Source organism: Myotis daubentonii, chromosome 9 (genome assembly GCF_963259705.1).
Source record: "Myotis daubentonii chromosome 9, mMyoDau2.1, whole genome shotgun sequence".
Lineage (NCBI taxonomy): Eukaryota > Metazoa > Chordata > Mammalia > Chiroptera > Vespertilionidae > Myotis > Myotis daubentonii.
The window spans coordinates 52,376,022-52,397,753 of NC_081848.1; the positions used below are offsets into that span (position 1 = coordinate 52,376,022).

The following is a 21,732-nucleotide window of genomic DNA, read 5'->3' on the forward strand; positions in this document are numbered from 1 at the left end:
GCCAGTGGCTGTGAAGCAAGGGTTGGCTATCTGTCTCAGGTTGGCTTCCCCAGAAGCGTACTGTATTCATTTCCTAGGGCTGCCACACATGATACCACAAACCAGAGGCTTAAAAAAACAGAAATGTGTTCTCTCACATTTCCAGAGGCTAAGCGCTGAAACCAAGGTGTCAGCAGAGTTGGTCCCTTCTTGAGGCTCAGAGGGAGCATTTCTTCCATGGTTCACCTGGCTTCTGGAGACAATCCTTGCTGTTCCTTGGCTTGTAGATGCATCACTCCAGTCTCTGCTTCTGTTGTTACATGGCATTCTTCCGTGTGTCTCCAGGTCTCTTCTAAGGACACCAGGCATATTGGATTTAGAGCTAATCCAGTATGATCTCTAAACTAAATACACCTGCAAAGATGCTATTTCCAAATAAGGTCACATTTCCAAGCACAGGGGTGAGGGAAGGTTGGGGCGGGGGGGGGGGGGGGGGGGAGAATTGCAACATATATTTTTAGAGAATACGATTTAATCCATAACACAAACCCTCAGGTGAGGATTTGGGTATAGGTGACTTATTAAGGAAGTGCTCAGAGGGAAAAACTGATAAGGGAGAGGGGAAGCAAGATGGAGGGGGAAGAGTCCCTGACGGGCTGTGACCCCAGGGGCGGTCCTGAAGGAGAGTTCCAGTCTGATTCTGGAGGGCCATTTTGAAGTGACGGGTACCCCTCAGAGCTGTCTCTCCTGATGCAGGATGTGGGACTTTCATATTAGGCAGAGCAGGCTCCAGTGACCTGAGGGTCACAGGTGTTGGCCACTAGAAGCAAAGACACATCAGTGTCAAGGGCACTTTAAAGTGGTAAAAAGGAATTAGAGGGGATCTGGGCAGTGCACCTTTATTGTCTGCTCCCCTTCCTCCAGCATTGTGACCTTTAAGACCACCCCACTCCACTTCAGATAGCCTGACTGCTTTGGGGGATTCCCTCTGCTCCTCGGAGATCTCAGCTTTCTCCCGACATCATAACCATCATCCAGGGGCTGCTTGCCACTGCTGAGCACCACAATGTTCTTACTGTACTTTATAGTGCTTCCCCCCTACATGCTTCCTTTCTTACTTTCTATATGACTTTTTATAGACATCAGTAGCCAATAAGAATGCTCCTTTACTTTTTGCAGGATGAACTGACCAATCACAGCATGAGATTTGCAATCGTTGTGTTTCAAAGTTCTCTGAGAGTCACTGTGTTGGTTGCTCATGGATCACTGAACATTATCCAAGATGGTGGTTCTAGTTTTGGGAGTTTTGGGGTGCTTCATTTTCAGGACTGAAACTAGTTTGAGGAATACTAAATGCCCCTCCCCAACAGGGGGTTGCTTATCAGAATTGCATAAATATTATATTTTAAATGAATTGATCATAATTTTTTTATGTCATCAACACTTGTGGGATACCCATACTATGAATAGACTCAGTATATGCAACTCTAGGTGGTCTTACTACCTTGGAGCTGTTGTTGCCCCCTCTGTGTCTTTGGTTCCTATTTGTAAAGTCGGAAGGCTGGAATGGATGATTCTTGGGGTAGCTTGAGGCTCTAATAGTCTATAATTCCATGTTTAAAGACCAGAATCTTAGCACTTTGATCAGGCAGTAAAGTAATTTAAGCCTTGATTTAAATAAATTTCAAGAAACTTTAATTGAGTGTCTATTAGATGCCAGGCTCTGTGCTAAATGCTGGGGATACAAAGATAATTAAAATCCAGTCCCTCTCCAGCATTAATGGACAGTACAGTGGAGAAGGCAGGTAAAAAGGGAATTTCAATTCAGTACAAAAATTATAGTAAAAGATCTTCATCTCTGGAGATTGGGTATACAAAGGGAGGGTTGACTATCATTGCTGAGAAGACACTTGAACAGGATTTTTATGAAAACATAGTTCTCTAGGTAAATGTGAAGAGGAAGAGTATAATGTAAATTCATAACCCCAGTTGCTATCACAAAACTCCATAATATAAGTTTATTTCCAGTTTATGCAAAATACAATATGGTTGTCTCTGGTCAGTGAGTGATTCTTTGTGGTTATTCAGAATCCCAGGTTCTTTCTATGTTGTGGCTCCTTCTCCTTCTCCCGGGACACCAGTCCTCGGCCATATCCCTTGCATTTGGCAGGCAGAGGCAGGAGAGAAGAGTGGAGGATCAAATGGAAAATGTGTATGTGTCAGGTTGGAGGTAGCATGCATCATGCCTGTCTATGATTTCCATCTAATTGCAAGGGAGGCTGACTGTGTGGTCTAGCCGAGTGCCCACAAGAGAAAGGAAATGTGTTTTGGAAAGCACAAGACAGTCTCTGTCAATATGTGCTGTGAGCAGCTAGATTTCCCCTGGGTCAGTCTAATGGAAGTGTACCATTAGATAACTGTCAAGATTAGAGTTGCTCACCAGGGACTATCTTTATCAAATCATGGTTACTGGGAGAGAGCTCACCACAGTCTTGGTTGGTTCAACAATTCCTAAGTGAGAGAGCAATTCAGGCATTTAGCAAGTATTGAAATGTAAGAAGGAACTGGGCGGACAGAATGAGAGTTCACTACTTAACTGGACAAGCCTTTCCCACTGTCCACTGCCCCTCTAATCCACAGGTCTGGAATGCTGATGGAGAACTCACATCTATCCATTTCACAAATAGAAGGCAGTTGGTTCCTGTGCTTATAATCTGTTTTCTTCTCTCTCCACAGTGACACTTTCAGCTGCTACTCCCTCCTACTTCAGAGGGTTTACACTAATTGCCCTCAAAGAACACAGAGAGGGTGATAAGGAAGAAGACCATGCTGGCACCTTCCAGGTAAGATCCTTTCTGGGCTTATCCATGGTCCTGGTAGGTAGAGGCCAAGTGATAGGTGGACAAACTGAGAGGCCTGAGTAAAATGAGGGGTGTAGGTGTCTGAGGTGGCTTCTCATGCAATTCCCTTGACCATTGGCGAGGTGGGCCAGGTCTCCTTGAAAGACCCATCATGGAGTAGGCAGCAAATGCCTCAAATCTACCTTAAGGGGGCCACTAGGCAGGGCTTTTCTCTGGGCTCGCAGTACCTCTAGGCAGCAGACAGTCAGCTCGGTGAGAGCGCTTGGAACCTGGGCAGGCCCGGCTGTTTTTCCTACACAGCCATTTCATGAGTGACTGGCAATTCTCAAGTGTAAACGGAACAAGAGCTTAGGATGGCCAGACTGGAGGGAGTTCAAAGCACAGGAGAAGGACTATTAAGGGAATGACGGGATTGATTTATGGGGGAAGATTAAAAGAATTAAACATGCTTTGCTTGGCTAAATGAACAGGAGTGAGTTTAAGAGGTGGAAATGGTCTTTAAATGTCAGTCCTCGCAGAGCAAGCTCCTCCCGGAGAGGCTTCATCTGACTTTGTACAAAAGGCCACAGCACGATGAAAGTGGGTCAGGAGAAGAAAGGGGATCGCAAAGGCGCGGGCCCTGACAGTGAGTCATATTTCACCGCGGAATATTCTGCTAACGGAAGTGGCAGGAACATCATTCCTTCTCAGAGGCTTCATAAAAGGCCGGCAAGTTGTCAGAACATGTCCCAGAAGGACTGGGCGATCCTAGGAGGGGGCCTGGCCAAATTTGTGGTAACCATTACGCCTCTCAAATTTCCATTGTTCTGGAATCCATTTCTAACTGGCATTTGCAAACTCAGAAGATTCCTTAGACCCATAGCTGGCTGCTGGGGATGGTGGTATAATACGTGGACTTCACAGAGGACCCTGCCTCAAAATATTTTCCCCATTCAGAGATATGTTTTAATCCCTTGTGGCCAGGTTGTAATTTTGAATCCTGTGATTTAAAAAAATTTCCATTTTTTAGGATTTGGGGTTTCTGACCTAGTAGATCTGTTAAGTCCATGTTCATTATAATGTCCTTCTGTATACCTAGATGGCAGGAACTTTCTTGGCATGTATCTGAAGGAGTTACTCCACAATAATACTAACAACAGTATTAACAAATGTATATAAGGTATATATGTATTTGGGTACTTACCATAAGCCAGGCACTCGGTTATGTGCTTTATTTTATCTTGGTTTAATCTTAATTTAATTAGCTTGCCTTATCTTAGTTTTATTCCTACTTTATAGATCAGGAAATTGAAACTAGAGAGATTAAATCGTTTGCCTCAACGGCTAGTAAATAGTAAGACCAGATTCCTCTATCAGGTGTCTGATTCCAGAAACTAAATCATTTCCTTAGATTATTTTTAAAATATATTTTCTATTGATTTCAGAGAGGAAGGGAAAGGGAGAGAGAGATAGAAATACCAATGATGAGAGAAAATCATTGATCAGCTGCCTCCTGCACGCCTCACAGTGGGGATGAAGCTTGCAACCTGGGCATGTGCCCTGACTGGAATTGAACCGTGACCTCCTGGTTCATAGGTTGATGCTCAACCACTGAGCCATGCTGGCCAGGCATAGAATATTGACCGGAATCGAACCTGGGACCCTTCAGTCCGCAGGCTGACGCTCTATCCACTGAGCCAAACCGGTTTTGGCACAGGCATAGAATATTGCATAAATTTCTGGCACAGGTGTGCTGGGACAGTGTCAGTTAAGTTTTCCATTACAAGAAAAGGAAGGTTTGGGCATGCATTCAGCCCATAATGCATTCAAATATATTCCCTTGTTCTTGTTGTGCTAATTTACCTGGAGGTGGATGATTATCAGATTCAGGCAGCTGAGAGATCTGGGTACCTGAGTGTTGGGAGTGGTAAAGTTCTAAGAAAAGAAAAGGTGGGGGGTGGGATGGAGGCATGTGATCTTAATCTTCATGCAAACAAATTCTATCTGCTTTAAAATAATGCTTAGAGTTATATGCCCAAAAGGATTGGAAGCAGGACTCAAACAGGTATTTGTACACCCATGTTCATTGCAGCATTATTCACAATAGCCAAATGTCTATTGATGGATGAATGGATAAACAAAATGTGGTATATACATACAGTGGAATATCATTCATTCCTAAAAAAGAAAGAAATTCTGACATATGCTTTAACATGGATGAACCCTGAAGATATTTGTTAAGCCACAAAAAGGCAAAAATGTATGATTTCACTTATATAAGGTACCTAGAATAGTCAAATTCATAGAGACAAGAAAGTAGAATGGTGGTTGCCAGGATATGTGGAAGAGGGGGAAACAGGGATATATTGATGAACAGGTATGGATTTTCAGTTTGAAAAGATGAAAAAAAGTTCTGGAGATAAATGGTGGTATGGTTCACAACAGTATGACTGTACTTAATGCCACTGAACTGTACACTTAAAATGGCAAGTTAATGTTATGTGTATTCTGCCATAATTTAAAAAATGATGCCTGAGCCTGGCTGGCATTGCTCAGTGGTTGAGTGTCAATCCATGAACCAAGAGGTCCCCAGTGTGATTCCAGATGGGGGCACATGCCTGGTTGTGGGCTCAATTCCCAGTAGGGAACATGCAGGAGGCAACCGATCAATGTGTCTCTCTCATCGATGTTTCTGTCTCTCTTTCCCACTTCCTACCCCTCTCTCTAAAGTCAATAAAAACATATTTTTTAAAAAAATGATCCCTGAGTTAGGCCAGATGGCTACATGATGTAGAGTTAGGCCTGTGGGGACATGGCTTCTCTTTCTTTAAGGCTGTTCTGTTTTAATTCAATAGATTGATATTTCTCTCCAATTTCACTGTTGTTTCTGCTCAGTTAAATCTTGGTCCTTGAAACTGACTGGTGAATACAGAACCCTGCTCACAATGGGCAGTGAGTAGATGTTTGGTGACTGACTAAATGAACAGATTATTTTTCCAATCAGTGTCCGTAATTCAGTCCTACTTGGAATTTTTTCAGAACTCATATCTCTTTGTGCATACCTCCTTTTTCCTTCTCTTGGAACTTCTGACATCCTTTCTTATTACATTTCAATGGTTCTCAGAGTGTGGTCTCTGGACCAGGAACAGCAGCAGCATCTGAGAACTTGTTAGAAATACAGAATCTCAAACCCATCCCAGACCTACTGAATCAGGAGCTTTGAGGGTAGGGCCCCCTCAGTCTGTGTTTTAACAAGCCCTCAGGGGGAAACCAATGCACTAGAATTTGAGAACCAGTGTTGAAAAGAGACATGGATCCAGCCCATCCAACATGAACTCCTCCATCATCACATCAGCACATCTGTCTGCTCCTATCCATCCTCTCACTGTTTCCACCAGCCCTAAAGAGATCAAAGTGGGAAACAACTATGAAAAATGTCCAGCGTACAATAATAATGCTTGTGTGCCGGGTGTGGGTCTAAGTGTTTTACACTTATTAATTGATTTCATTCTCAGAGCCACACTATGAGATAAGCATTATTGCCCTGCTTTTCACAAATGAGGAAACTGAGGCCCAGAGGAATTAAGACCAATTCAGCTCGAAGTGACAAGGCTGGGATTCAAACCTACTCAGTCCAGGTCCCTGTTTCCAACCACAGGGTCCACAGCCTCTCAATGTGCACTTGCTGGGTGAAAACACAAGGGTATGCTATGACTTTTTATGGAGGTAGTTTCTGTGCCAAGGGCTTTATATACATTTTCCTACTTAATTCTTGCAGCAATGTGAGGCTAGCATTGTTATCCCCATTTTCCAGATGATGAAACTGAGTTTCTAAGGGGAGAAGGGAGCAAACACTGTGCCAGTGATTGTCTCTCACGTCACCACCCCACTCTGCCCTACCTTGTGTATTAAACGCATACTCCACTTGGGTTCCCATCTTCTCAGACGTTAGAGGGTGACACATCACAGCTCATGCCTCTGTCCTACCACCCCTGCTTCAGACATGCTGGTCTCTGTGGTTGGCCCTCCCACTCTAGCATAGAAGTATTTTCTCTCTGTGCCAGAGCTGTCATCTGAAGTCATTCATTTATTCATCAGCATTGATTGTCTCCTACATCCCAGGCACTGAGGTTGGCACTAGGGATATGATGCCGAGAAAAACAGATGTAGTTGCCCTCATGGAGCATACAGTGTTCTCCTTGTCACTGGACCTGAAATGACCACTGTGACCAACAGGTATGGTAGAAAGACAGCAAGTCATCAGCTGGGACATGAGGAGATAATCAGAAATGACAAAGGCCATTGTAGTTTTAAAAATATATACATTAACAAATATTTAGCCGAAACCGGTTTGGCTCAGTGGATAGAGCCTGCGGACTGAAAGGTCCCAGGTTCGATTCCGGTCAAGGGCATGTACCTGGGTTGCGGGCACATCCCCAGTAGGAGATGTGCAGAAGGCAGCTGATCGGTGTTTCTCTCTCACCGATGTTTCTGACTCTCTGTCTCTCTCCCTTCCTCTCTGTAAAAAATCAATAAAATATATTTTAAAAAAAAAACAAAAAACACACACAAATATTTAGATACCCTGCTTTGTTAACATCCTCACTCTAAATCTGACAGCTTTGAAGACTTAACATCAACAACAAAATTATAATACCCTTTAAATTTAGTTAAAGTTTACATTCTTAATTCTAAAAGTGACTCTAAGAACGGGTGATTTTGCTTCTGAATGAGTCAGCCCTTACACGGAGCATCCAGACTCACCCAGTACAGAGACAACACAAGTGAACGTTAAAGCGCCTTTACACTCAGTGGGGGACTGGAGCTGCTGGGCACAAAAAGGTGAGGGTTACAACTCTCACCACTGGGCAGAGGGCCCACGAGAAGAGCTGGGGCTGCCTTCTCTGCTTAGCACGCAGGGTACAGCGTGCCAGTGTTGGCACCGGCTGGGAGATCTGTCTCTGGCTGCCGGACGGGAGAGACATAGGAATCTCTCTTTGATGAGCTGGTTGGGTATCCTCATGGTTAATTGAAAGTGACAAGGAATGCAGGGCTGAGCTGCCTGTACAAAAGTAACCCACCCATCCTTTAGTATTCTATTGCTGAAAGGGAATTGCTCCCTGGAATGCTCACGGCCCAGCCGACTGCCTGGCTCACTGTCCTGTGTCCTTCAGGCCTCTGCTCAGATGTCCCTTTCCCAGGGAGGCCATCCTGCGCACCCAATTTGAAACATCATCCCTCCTCCATTCCACCCCTGAGCTATATTCCCTATGCTTCTTCCCCACTTAATTTTTTTCCATTGCTTTTATTGTCACCTGACATGCTATCTATTCTACGGGTTGACTTGAGTATTTCCTGCCCCCTTCCCTTATACTATAAGCTCCATGAAGCAGGGATTTTTTTAAAAAATTATATTTTATTGAATTTTTTACAGAGAGGAAGGGAGAGGGATAGAGAGTTAGAAACATTGATGGGAGAGAAACATGGATCAGCTGCCTCCTGCACACCTCCTACTGGGGGTGTGCCTGCAACCAAGGGACATGCCCTTGACCGGAATCGAACCCGGGACCCTTCAGTCCGCAGGCTGGCGCTCTATGCACTGAGCCAAACCAGTCAGGGCGAAGCAGGGATTTTTATCTGTCCTGTTTGCTGTTGGAACTGTGCCTTGCACAGAATAGACACTCAAATATTTATGGACAGAATTTTAAGCTGCTATTATATAGTACTATTGCTTTATTTAGTTTCAATTGGAGGCCTATATGCATCAGCTAGTTTAGGTTGCAGTCTGCCAATCAAAGGAAGAAAGACTCATTATAAAGGGCTGTTAGCCGAAGATCCCTTATCAATACCATACAAACAAGTATTTTTAATAGCTAATTATTTCATATTTTTAATCACCTGTTTCTGAACTATTTTCATTATCTCTTCATTAACAATAACTAGTTATTAGCATTTAATGGATTCTGAGCCATGTGATAAGCTAAAAGAATTTTTGACACACTCTTCAAAAACTAAAATGCTATTATTGCAAGCCTATTCTTAAGAATTCTTAGTTTATAAGAAAACTGTTCTTGTTACAGTCACCTAAGCTTAATCATGCACCTTACAAGATATTAGTATTTTTTTTATCTGCCTTTCACTATTGTAGATAGTGGAGTAAAAACAGTACTTATATAAAACCTTTTTTCTTTTGTTGGTATCATTTGCTAGAATACATTCCCAGAAGTGTAATTAAAAATGAAAAGGATCTGCACATTTTTATGTTGTTGATGTGTATTATAAAGGTGATTTCTACACCCTACCCCTCCAAAAAATTTTTTACTCAGCACTCTTTTCAACAACTTGAATAGGAGCCCTCCATTATGGTAGCCACACTCACTGATGTGAAGGGGAACATATATTTCCATATCAGAACTGGGCACCACAGGATTTGGACAGGTGAACTTGATGGACCAAATCTAGCAAGATGAAAGCCAATGGGGGAGCCAAGAAAGTCACCTACCTAGAACCAAATTTCAGATGGGGTGATCAGGATGGCCTCTCTGGGAGGTGATAAATGGTACAAGAAGAGAGATTAGGATTTGTGGGCAAATATTAAACTAACAATACCAGGATTTTAAGTTGCCTGTAAGTAAGTTTAGAATGCATCATCCATGAGACAGGACCCCTCTCCTCCCCCTCTCCTCCCCCTCTCCTCCCCCTCTCCTCCCCCTCTCCTCCCCGTCCCTTCCCCCTCCCCTCCCCTCCCCCTCTCCTCCCCCTCTCCTCCCCCTCTTCTCCTCCTCCCCTCCCCCTCCCCTGCCCTTCCCCCTCCCCCTCTCCTCCCCCTCTCCTCCCCCTCTCCTCTAAACCGGAATCTGACCAGAATCAAACCTGGGACCCTTCAGTCCATAGGCCAACGCTCTATCCATTGAGCCAAACCAGTCAGGGTTCTTTAGAAGGAAGATAAAACAACCTCAAAAAGAATGATGTATATAACGGGATACATTTCCAGAGCATTCACAGATGCCATTTATGTTGCAAGTCTTCCTTCCTGAATTGTTTTCAATTTTCAATTGAGGGGTTATTTTAAAGCAAATAGATGAACCTGGTGAAAGGGAGAAAGAGAGTGAGGAGGGAGTGTGGGAAAGAGAGGCTTTGTAATGACTTCCATGTGAGGACAGCCTGGGACCCCTTTCTCCAACCTCATCTCCTTCCATCCTTTCTTTCACTTTATGGTTGGAACACATCATAATTCCCCAACTTGTACACTTTCTCAAGCCTGTGGGGTCTTACTTGGACTGCTCTGTGTCCATGTAGTTCTTTTTCCCTCCTTTTGGTACAGATTCAAAACCCTCTGCCTTTCTCCTTTCCTTCTTCTAGGGAAAAAGAAGAGAGGAGAAAAGCCCTGACTGATTTGGCTCAGTGGATAGAGCGTTGGCCTGCAGACTGAAGGGTCCCAGATTCATTTCTGGTCAAGGGCATGTAGGAGAGTCTAATTACCTTTTCCTGTCTGTGCGAGGTACCCTCCCCTGGGGCCCAGTGCTATCCTGTGCTTATCTCTGTCATGGTTCTAGTCATATTGGATGGAAATAATCACTCTGATCCTCTTTTCTAATTAGAGTGGTTCTCAACCTTCCTAATGCCGCGACCCTTTAATACAGTTCCTCATGTTGTGATGACCCCTAACCATAAAATTATTTTTAATTTTGTGGGCTCGATCCGCCATAGGGGGCATGCAGGAGGCAGCTGATCAGTGTTTCACTCTCACATCCATATTTCTCTCTTTCTCCCCCTCACCCTTCTTCTCACTCTAAAAATCAATAAAAAATCTACATCATTTTCTCTATTGAACATCTTTTGTAGCTGCAGGGGCAGTCGTGTGGGAGAGACAGACATATCGACTTCTTGGTGCCCTGAAATCCTTTCTGAGTCATTCCCAGGATCACACCAGATTTGTCTTCTCACAGATCCTTCCTCCTCCAGGTCTCAGCCCCTTAAATATTATCTCCTCTGGGCTTCCTGACACTCATGTCTTACTGTCATTCAATTCAGAATCAGAGCCCCTGCCCCATCTCTGAGCTCTCAAACACAGACACATCCCTTTGCCGTAGTTTTTCACTTACTGTGTGACCCTGATGTGTTAAATCCCTCTCACCCTACAAGATTCTGCAAAGAGGCAGAAATCTGGGCCGCAGACATCTCTGTATTCCCACAGTCTCACCAGGGCTTGGCACACTGGCCAGTTGATAAATATTTTCCAAATTGATGGATGACTGTTGCTGGAATTTCTGGCCCTACCCACTTGTTCGCTGGCATTATTTGACCTCATGCTTTCTTGCATGGGAACTAGCATTGTTTCCACATCTACTTTTCTAAATGCCTGGGAATCATTTTCAAATACATGATAGAATTGCTTAGCAGACAATCTATAATTTTTACTGCCCCAAAGAACTACCACCTATGTATTAAGTAGCTTAAAAATGCCAATAAGTCAGTGTGCGGCCTTGCAATCCCTCATCTTTAAAATGAACAGTGAGCCTCCATTCCATATCTAACTATTTTATGAAATAGATCTTAATTCTGCTTTTACACTGAAGCCACCATGTTTGCTTTTGAAATTGGAGTTAAATACAAAGAGTGAGTGGATCATAGTTTACTTATACAAAACTATTGTAGGATATTTAGGTAAATTTTTAAATATTATAAATAATTTAGCAAAGTACATTTTTATAAAGAGAACTTTTTATCCACTTAGGTATTGAGTAAACAAATATTTATTAAGCCTACTATGTGCAAGACATGTTCTAGACTGTGAGAATATAGCTGTGACAAGACAAAAATCTCTGCCCTTATGGACATTGTGTTTCTATATTTTGGATCATTTTTATGATACAGAGACTTAAATTTCTGGATCAAATAGTTTTTAGGCCCTTGATGTATATTATTATATCATATTCCATTGCACTTGAGCAAGTAGGAGTTTGAGTAGGAGCCTGACTCAGAGCTTACTTTTAGAGAGAATGTAAAACCTTTGCCATGTTACTTTGTCTTGTTTTCGCCCCTGCACACAAAACTGTCCCTCCAGTTGACCCCTAGCTGATACTTGATGTCCTGTAGTCCTTCGTTTCGGGGAAGGCCAGAGTGTTGGTAGGAAGGAATTCTCATCCATCTACCATCTGGTTACTAAACCACAGCTTGTATATTTCATTCTTGTGCAATTACCTTCTTGGAATAAAGTTCAAGACCTTAGACTGTTGCTCTGATCCATTGATTATTCAACAAGGCCCATCTCTCTAGTATTTCAAAATTCTTCTAGATTTGGCATCTTTTATCCAACACAGTTAATCACGGTCCTCACAGCCTGATGTCATCTGCAGATCAAAGGAGCCTGTATCCTCAGCTGAGCCACTGAATCAAGGATTTTGTGTTTCCCTTCCCTTTACCCAGATGCTTTTCCTCCACGCATCCATAAGTCTCACTCCCTCACTTCTTTCAGGTTTCTGCTCAAACATAACTTTTGTCAAATAGTCCATTTCTGACCATGTTTTAGAAAACAATACCCCCATCACTCTTAATCCCATTTATCTTGCTTTAGTTTTCTTCATTTGACTTATCACGACCTCACCTGGTCTATGCTTGCTGGCCTGTAAATAATTTCCCCTCACTGCAATGTCAACTCCACGAGAATAGGAACATTGCTTTGTTCGGCACTCTCACAGTGCCTGCACATAGTAGGCATTTAATAAGTAGCTGTCAGTTTCTTAGGAATGCCTTTTTAAATTCAGCCCTAAAACAAGTTGTTCTTTTTTTAAAAAAAATTTAATCCTCACCTGAGGATATTTTTCCATTGATTTTTAGAGAGAGTGAAAGAGAGAGAGAAAGACAGAGAGAAACACATTGATTGGTTTGCTTCCTGCACGAGCCTCCACCAGGGCTTGGGCCAGGCAGGAGCCTAAAACCGAGATATGTACCCTTGACCAGAGTCAAACCTCGGACCCTTTAGTCTACAGGCCGACACTCTATCCACTGAGCCAAACTGGCTAGGACCAACGTTGTTCTTTTTGAGAGTCAAATGACAATGACTCTCTGATATAGACAAGGCCCCACTCTCAGTCCCTTGCCTTCCCAAAGTCAGGGCACATCCAGGGCTTCTTCGCATGTACCCATATGAGGACACACACATGCTCACACACACCTCTTGGCCTCTTTCCAGAGCTATCAGTACTTGTACAGATGTCTTTCTGGATCCTCGTATAGGATTTTGTCCAAATATCAATTTCATTTTAGTGGCAACATAACCATTTTGTGCTTGTACCTGAGCTCTATACTTGGAGAAAATCATACAGCAGTGCAGATTGGTAGACAGACATTCTCTTAGTTCCCTAGAGCTGCTGTAACAAATTACCACAAACTTGGTGGCTTAAAACAATGGAAACTTATTTTCTCACAGTTCTGAAGTCCAGAAGTCTAAAATCAGTTTCACTGAGCCAAAATCAAGCTGTCACCAGGACCACACTCCTTCCAGGGGCTCTAGGGGAGAATTTATTCCTCGCCTCTTCCAGTTTGGTGGCTGCCATATGTCTTGGGCTTGTCGCCACATAATTCCATTCTCTCCATCTTCACATTGCCTTCTCCTGTTTCTCTCTCTCAAAACTACTTCTGAATCTCTCTTTTATGGATACATGTGATTGCATTTAATCTCTCCCCTCTAAATAATCCAGGATAAATGTGTCTTCTCAAGATCCTTAAATTAGATATATACTTTGCTATATAAAGTTATATTCACAGGTTCTGAGGATTATGAAGTGAATATATTTTGGGGGACATTTTCTACCTACCACACACATCCATTTAGGATCCCTGATCTTAGAGGGCCCTCAACCTGCCTGGCAATCTGACTAAATTACTATGGAAGGTTCTCCATCCCTCTTCCTTAACCCTGATTTTCTCTAATTTCTCACCTTTCTCTACTTTTTTCTACATCTCTCTCATCAAGTGACCATGTCTCTTTCTCTATGGGAAAATTAAAAAAAGGAAATTCCTGGACCAGATCTAACCAAATGTGTTTGTATCAAGTTAATAAACTATCTGCATCTTTTCTCACCATCCCTGCTACGAAAATAATGGAATATGAGTAATCTCTCCTCCTAAGGCCAAATCCTCCACTTGGGCTCTGGATACCGCTCCATCCTACCTTCTCTGTAAGTTCAATGGCCATTAACCCCTTCTCCTTTTCATAGAGTCAGTCTTTTCCTCTCCATTAGATCTTTCCCTTCAGCTCAAGTTTTATAACTCTTCCTTCATGAATCTCTTAAAATGATGACAATAACAAAATCCCACAATAAACAGAAACTCCATCTCCCGACCAATCCATCACCAAGTCCTATTGATTGTGCCCCCTAAAGATCTTTCTTATTCATCGGCTTTTTTCCTTCTCAGCCTAGTTTTAGACCAGCCTATTGTCATGTACCCCTGGACCATCACAGTCACCTGCCTGTACCCACTTTTGCCACGTCACAGAGGTTCTGCTGAGCACCCTTCAGTGGCCTGTATGACCAGTACATCAGCTCCATGGGATCAGGATTTCGTTTCATTCTCCACTGTATTCCCTGTGTCCCTAGCATCTAGATAAGTGTCTGGTGCTCATGAAATGTTTGTTGAAGGTAATCAATTTATTATTAATTTCGAAGAAGACAAAATTTCTTAAGAAGCTTAAAGGTCTGGTCCCCACTTATATCTCTTCTCATATCATCACCCCCTTGCTTCCTAGGCTCTATACACACTGGTCTTCTGTGAATATTCCAAGTTACCCCCTTCCCCAGGGCCTTTGTAAATCAATGGTTTTTCATTATTTGGAACATTCAGCCCATCTTTTCCTACCCACGGCTGACTCAGTCTTCAGATCTTAGCCTCTTTGTTACAAAGTTGCTTCCTTGGAAAAGCTTTCCTTATTTGCTCTTATATGCTCTCATTGCACACATATATTTCCTCTGTAGAAAATTCCCCAGCTATAATTGTGTTCTCATTTGATGACTGTTTGATAAAGGCCGTCTTTCCCACCAGATGGAAATGGGAGCCATTATATTCCTCGTGCTTAGCATGTTGTCTGACAGAGATGCTTAATAAATAAGTATTGCAGGAATAAATGGATAATGGTATAACACTGGGGCTTAGGTCAGAGACAGGAAGAGGAGAGATTTTGGTGCAAAACTCAGTTTTGAAATGTTAGAAAGCCCAGCAGATTATCTAGTTGGAAAATTTAGGTTGGGAGCTCAAGACAGAGTTCAGGCTGGTTATTTAGACTTTGACGGTTGGTGAAACCATGGTAGACAGGAAAGATTGGAGATACAAGAGGATTAACATCTGGAGATGAGAGGGGGATGGATTAAGAGTAGACTGGGAGCTCATTTTAGAAAGGAAGAGACACATATGTGAAGATGGCTATGGATAGAAGTAAGTGTGGAGATGGATGAGAATAAAGAGTTTGAGGGGCACCTGAAGCAAAAGGTAAGACCAGATGAAGAGGAAGGAGGGGCTGGGGAGAAGAGGGAAGGTTTAGACTTCTGAGGGGGAAAAAGGCTCCTGTTGACATAGGCCAAGCAGGTAACCTATGTGAGCAAAATGTGTTTGCGTGTGTGTGCACGTGTGTGTGTGTACATGAACGTGTGTGGGGAAACATGGTCACACTGTTCTCAATGTGGACCTGTTTCTCAATAGATTGCTGTGCATCTGTTCACAGCTACCCAAACTCCCTGAGGCAGGCAAGTCAGGTGTGAAGATCTTTCTCTTAGATGCAGTATTCAGTAGGATTCATGTCCTTTGCCTATGCTCTTTCCTCTAAACCTCACTGTCTCACCCTGCTCTAGCCTACCTGTCTGGGTTTGAGAACTTGTTACTGTTATCTTTCAGAGTTTCAGTCTATTGCAAATGCAACTGACCTCCAGCCAGGGAAAAGAACATCCTTTATAATGGCATTCTAATAGGATCTCAACCTTAAGAAATCCTGATGTTCCTTGTAACAAACCATTTTCTTTCTTTAATTGGGAGCCCTTAAGAATGAATTACATTCTCTAATTAAGAAACACCAGGACCAATATTATGCATAGAATGTGACTCAAATTCAGGGCAGCTGAATGTGAGGAGCACCTGCAGTCCCAGGGGCAGATCTCAGTCCTCTTGGCTCCTTTGTAAGGGTTTGAATTCAACTATCTTTCTTAAAGCCCATCCTCTAGGTCAGGGGTTGGCAAATTAGTGCCGAGCCAAATCTGGCCCATCACCTGTTTTGGTAGGACTTAAGAGCTAAAAATGATTTTTACATTTTTTAATGTCTTAAAAAAAGAGTTTTCAGGACTTGAGCATTACATAAAATTTGAATTTAAATGCCCATAAATAAAGTTTCATTGAAATATCAAAAAATAAAGACGCTCCAAAGAAAGAGCCCTTAACTCTACTGAGGGTGTGAGGTGTGAGGCAGCAATATAATGCCTGGAAAGTGCTCAGCAGAGTCTGGCCAGTAAACAGGAGATGATTGTAGGATGATGAGGTACCTCCAACTGCCTTAGCGGTTGAGGGTCAGGTCATGGAGGCCTAATAGGCCACAGGTGGGAGCTTCTTCCCTCTTTACCTTGAGCCAGATTTGACCTTGAGTCAAATTCTTGACTTGCTGAATCATGCTCAGGACTTGCTAGACAGTCTTCCAGAGGCCCAACACTCAGTGCTCCCAGCTCCTGTACCTGACCACACACTGCTGCAAAGCCTCCTCATGCCAACCATGATTGCAGTCCAAGAAGACCCAGCCTGCTGACAGGCACCTTCAGTTCCAACACCCACCCTGGCATTTCACCCTGAGCCACCGGACCCGGGTGAAGAGATTGATGCCATGCCACGGCAATGTTTCCCGCGACCTCACATGTGGGTCAGCTCTGGACCCTGGTGAGATACATCTGGGAACCAGGCTGACACCTGCTTCCTCATAGAGCAACTTAGCAGTGCCAAGCATTGTCTCACTGTGGAGACGTGCAGGCCACGTTGATCCTGTGTGCAAGGGAAAGAGGCTTTTTCCATAAGAGCATCCTCCACATGCTGCAGTCTTCTAAGCAGGTACAGGGAACCCATCCTTTGGTTGGCCTGGCAAAGGCTCACTCCTCTTTGAGACTCAACTCAAGGTCACTTCCTCCGTGAAGCCTCTCCCATTCCCCCTCCACCACCCCAGCCTCCAGTAGAAGCCACACCCTCCTTAGGCTTCCAGTGTCCTTGGTTCAAGTGAATTTCCCTTTTATCGGCACTTCTTTACCTCAGTCTTCTAGACCACAGGCACCTTGAAGACAAAGCATGTCATATATATATTTCAGAGAGGAGGGGGAGGGAGAGAGAGATAGAAACATCGATGATGAGAGAATCATTGACTGGCTGCCTCCTGCATGCCCCCTACTGGGGATCAAGCCAGCTAACCAGGGATCTGCCCTCACCCAGAATGGAACCGTGCTCTTCTGGTTCATTCATCAATGCTCAACCCCTGAGCCACACCAGCTGGGCAATGTTTTAATCTTGGAATCTCCAGGGCCCAGCACAAATTTTAGCTCTTGGTAGTTAATTAATAAGTGTTTGTTGAACAAAAGGATGGCTATGTTTGATGTCCCCTTCCTTAGTTATTAAATATTCAATATGTCTAGTTATACATTCTGCCTTTTTGGAGCGGCGAGGCTTGTCCCTGCACAGAATGGTCCCCAATGACGGTTAGTCTGGTATTTCTTACATCTTCTCCCTCTGAGTCTGTTTCTAACAGCAACCCCATCCTCCAAATGGAATTTCACACATGTTACTAAATCAGTTTGCTCCAGCCTGAACCTAGGTTCTTGCTTCTTCTGCAGAATAACGTGCAGGCTGGGAAGCAGATCCAGGCAGTCCCAGAAGGCTCTTGCTCAGCGAACTGAGTGGGCCCAGCCCGGTGACTTATGTCTGTGCTATGACTTCTTAATAGTAAGTGAGATGTCAGCCAGCACAGAACGCCAAGAGTGGGAAAAAAAACACACAGGCTGCCACAGATTCTAAAATGCCCATGTTGAACACTGTAGTCAGAATGCCCCTTACAACTGCTATACACGTGAAATGTAAGATTCCTTCTCCCCAGAGAAACTGTTACTATATCATCGCTGCCTCTCACGCTCAATGGCATCTAAGATTCAAGAAACTACGGCGGGTTTTGTCTTGTATGTTGGTTCTGACCCATTGGTGGAGACCATCTGGAGTTTGGGAGGAGAGGGGTCGGATGCTGTGTCCGGTCGCAGTGAGGGAGAAGGATACGCTGGTTGACAAGGTGCATGGGGAGATGGCGGGAAGCCCCAGCACCAGACATTTGCAAGTTCATGCCTTGTCTTTGGGAGTAGAAGAAGGAACACCTGCCATGTCTATAATTGTAAATCGAGGGACACAAAACCTAGGGAACATTTCCTAGGGACCGGGTTAGAGCCCTTCCTCCACTCACATAGATTTGTGACTTTGGGCTTTTTAAAAAGCTTTTAAAAGTATTAACTTAATTATAAAAATAGCACATGCTCGTTGTAAAGCAATGATATATAAGTACTTGAAATTTATATTTTTTCATTTTATGAATGTTACTATTAATTGCCCATATACATTGTTTTTATCTCTTTTTTATTACAAATCAAAATACATTTTTACATGTATATGTGTGTACACACACATTCACTTGTGCTAGTATATCCACCCAGAGAATAAATTTTAAAAAGAAGCAGAATTCTCGTGTACATCATATTTAATAGGCCAAAAAAAAAAAAGTCCACTTAACCTTTCCCTAATGAGGTATAGCTCAAAGATTACTTCACTATTATAATTACTAGGGAAAAAATTTTTGACCAGCAAAGCTTTTCTTACATTTTAGATTAATTCATTAAAATGGTTTCCCAGAAATGGAATTTTTAGAGTAAGGGGTGTGAATATGCTTAAAGTTTTTGGTAATTTGTGAATTGATGTTTCTTAGACTTGGTTGATGGACACATAACTATGGATACATTTAAGCTCAATTATAAAGACTTTGTGTCTCAACAGCCAACGAACAGAAGAATATTGGAACTATCCCACTGTGCAGCCACGTTGGCTTAGCAACAGCTCTTGCTAGGAGTGGAGCACGTCATGCTGCCCAGGTGCAGTGAGTCAGGGGTGCAGGGTCGGAGGAACACCTCTTGGGAAATATGCAGGCCCTGGGTCGCCATTCACTTCATTGCCTTAAGCGAATTGTCCATAGCAGGCTGGAGAAGTCTCCACACTGCCAGGTCTCCAGGAGGGATCTCAAGTGTCAGGCCACTGTCTCTCTTCTCACAGGTCAAGTACAGATGGCCACAGAAGGCTGGGCAGTTGAGGAGTTAGCCCCTGGAGTCATAAAATCTTGGGATGATTCTTTTTACATTTGTTGGCAAGGAAGGGGAAAGAAATGAAGGAGAGGGGCTCTGATAGCAGTTCAGGCACTATTCTTCCTGTCTGTTGCTTATGTAAGAATAAGTCAAGTTATTCACTCATTTATTTGGGAAAGGGCCCATGTAATTATGACATTGGTCATATTTTCTCTAAATTTGATTAGTAGGCAAACGAACACACTGTTCACATATTGAGTGCCAATGGGTGCTTTAAAGTAAGTTCTCAGAGTAACGTGTTTTCTTTTTCTGTTATGTTTTTATATCCACATTAAAAAAGAAATATACCCAATCTTGTTCAAAAAGAATTTAAGATAGCTCATTTCTGGTTTAATAAAAAATTAATCTTTTTTAAACAGGATTTTTAAATGATCATTTTAGTAGTGCTTTGGGGACTGACAATAGGAAAGAAAGACAGCTTGGTGTTGACTCAAACATTTGCTTTCATCTCCACAGAAGGTGATGTGCCATGTCTGTGTGTTGTTTTACTTAAATTCAGGCGACACTTGTGTGACCAAGAATGCTCACTCGCCAAATGCCAGGGGCTGCCTGTAGCCAGTGAGACCTGTGTGCACTGTGCAGCAGCTGACAGCAAGTCAGCAGACTTTTGCTTCCAGAGTGGACACAGGGCATTGCAACTTTGCAAAGCAACCTTCAGACCTCCTTCACAGGTGCCCGGGGATTGCTGGTGTTGAGGGAGATTTTTGTAGGTTTCGGTGCTGGTGTCAGGCCCATTTTCATTGGCAGTGGCCCTCCCGGAACATGTTGCATTTTCCTATGTTCAGATGAGAAATTCAGTTTTACTCTCCAGAAGTATTAATTATTAATGAAAATATTACAAACCACTTTTCAAGTTGAGACTGACAAGCCAAGTATAACTGGATCCAAAGCCCCGAAATAATGACATTGTTTCTTTAAAACATTTTCAGTGAGTTGAACACCAATGAGGCCACAAATGAAAATAGTAAAACTCAATGACAACAACAACAAATCTCACTTATTTAGTAAATAGGGAGAACCAAATAAAATGACTTAAAAAATCAGTGTCAATGTGTTCTCTTAAATAATATCATTGTTTCTAGATTAAACATTAACTGAGGGACTTTAAATGTTGCTTAATTTGCACTAATTTTGTTTAGTGACCTGTGAATAAAACCTCTCTCCTTTTTCCCCTGGATTGACTATGGGCTGATCCTTTTGCAAAACGCATCTACATTTCTAGAGAACTTAGCATGTATAACCCATGTTCATATTCACTCTCATTTTAACTCCATGACAGCCCCGTGAGGGAGACAGAACTGGGTTCTTATCCAGATTTTACAGATAAAGAATCTGAGGTTGAGCAACTTTCCTAAGATACCAAGCCAAGAAGTGGCAGAGCCAAGCATATCTCATGGGGCCATGCTGCCTTCCACATATTTACAAAATTAGACACTCGAATGGAAATGTGGGGGCACAAGAAATACTTTTCCTCCCACCTTTCTAAGTTCTTCCGGCTGGGCTAATAATCAAATTAACATGAGACAGATGAACAGGAGAAAATGTCCACAATTTATTACAGATGTACATTCAGGGGTTCCATAACAGCAGGAGACCCAGGAGGCATTGGGCAGTTGAGGTTTAGATACCATCCTAGAGAAAGAAGAAAGCGGGTGAGGGGTGTAGTTTTGGACTTCAAAAGGCAGGAAGGCAATTTACATGGAAATGCAAAAGCAAATGTTTGGTAAATGAATGTTTGCTGGGCCATCTTTAACAATGGGGCATAGAGAGGATTTGGGACAAATGAACCTTGCTAGGTTCCTCCCTCTCACACACTAGTTTATAATAAACTATAGCTATCTATGATGATATCTCCCTTCCTGGAACAGATGCTCTATCCAAACTCCTTTTAGGCAGTTAAGGCGGAAGCTCAAAGGTTTTTCCTGAGTCTTTTGTTATTTAAAAATAACCATCTTAAAATCAATATCTCAAAAGGCATATTTTGGGGTGTCAAACTCTTCTTCGCTTCAGAAGACCTTCACCAAAACTCTGCTTGCAGTAGGTCAGGCGAGTCCATGGGCTGGAAGGTTTGGGATGGTGAAAGCCAAGACAGCAGGAGCAGCTCAATCACAAGGAGCCTGGTAACAGCAGCCAGCATTCATTAAGCGTTCGCTGGGAGCTGGGACAGCGGAATCGTTCGGGATGTGTTCAGAAGGCAGAACTGTCAGCATGTGGGAACTGATTGGATGTGGGGGAGAAGAGAGAAGCACAGGTCCAAGGAGCTATGATCAAGAGGGGGAGTATGAAGGAGGAGTCCGTTTATTAGGGAAGAAGAGGATGGGCCCCATTTGGGACCTGTTAAATTCAAGGTCTCTTTAGTCGTCCAGGCAGCTGAGAAGCAGGCTGACATCATATTTGGGCATAGGATCCCTGAAGCCATACTGTCCTAGCTTGAATCATAGGTTGGCCACTTAGGAGATGTATGACCTTAGGCAAGTTAATAAGGTTTCCTTATTAATAAA

At 43.0% G+C, this 21,732-nt stretch overlaps 1 protein-coding gene across 3 annotated transcripts in view; it reads left to right on the forward strand.

Moving 5' to 3' along the window:
• SPON1 (spondin 1) overlaps nt 1-21,732 on the forward strand; it is a 258,257-nt gene that overhangs the window by 19,351 nt on the left and 217,174 nt on the right. For all 3 annotated transcript variants that reach the window (XM_059708972.1, XM_059708971.1, XM_059708973.1), the window contains exon 2: nt 2,716-2,822. In XM_059708972.1, coding sequence (XP_059564955.1) covers nt 2,716-2,822 — 107 coding nt within the window. The remainder of the gene's footprint in view (nt 1-2,715; nt 2,823-21,732) is intronic.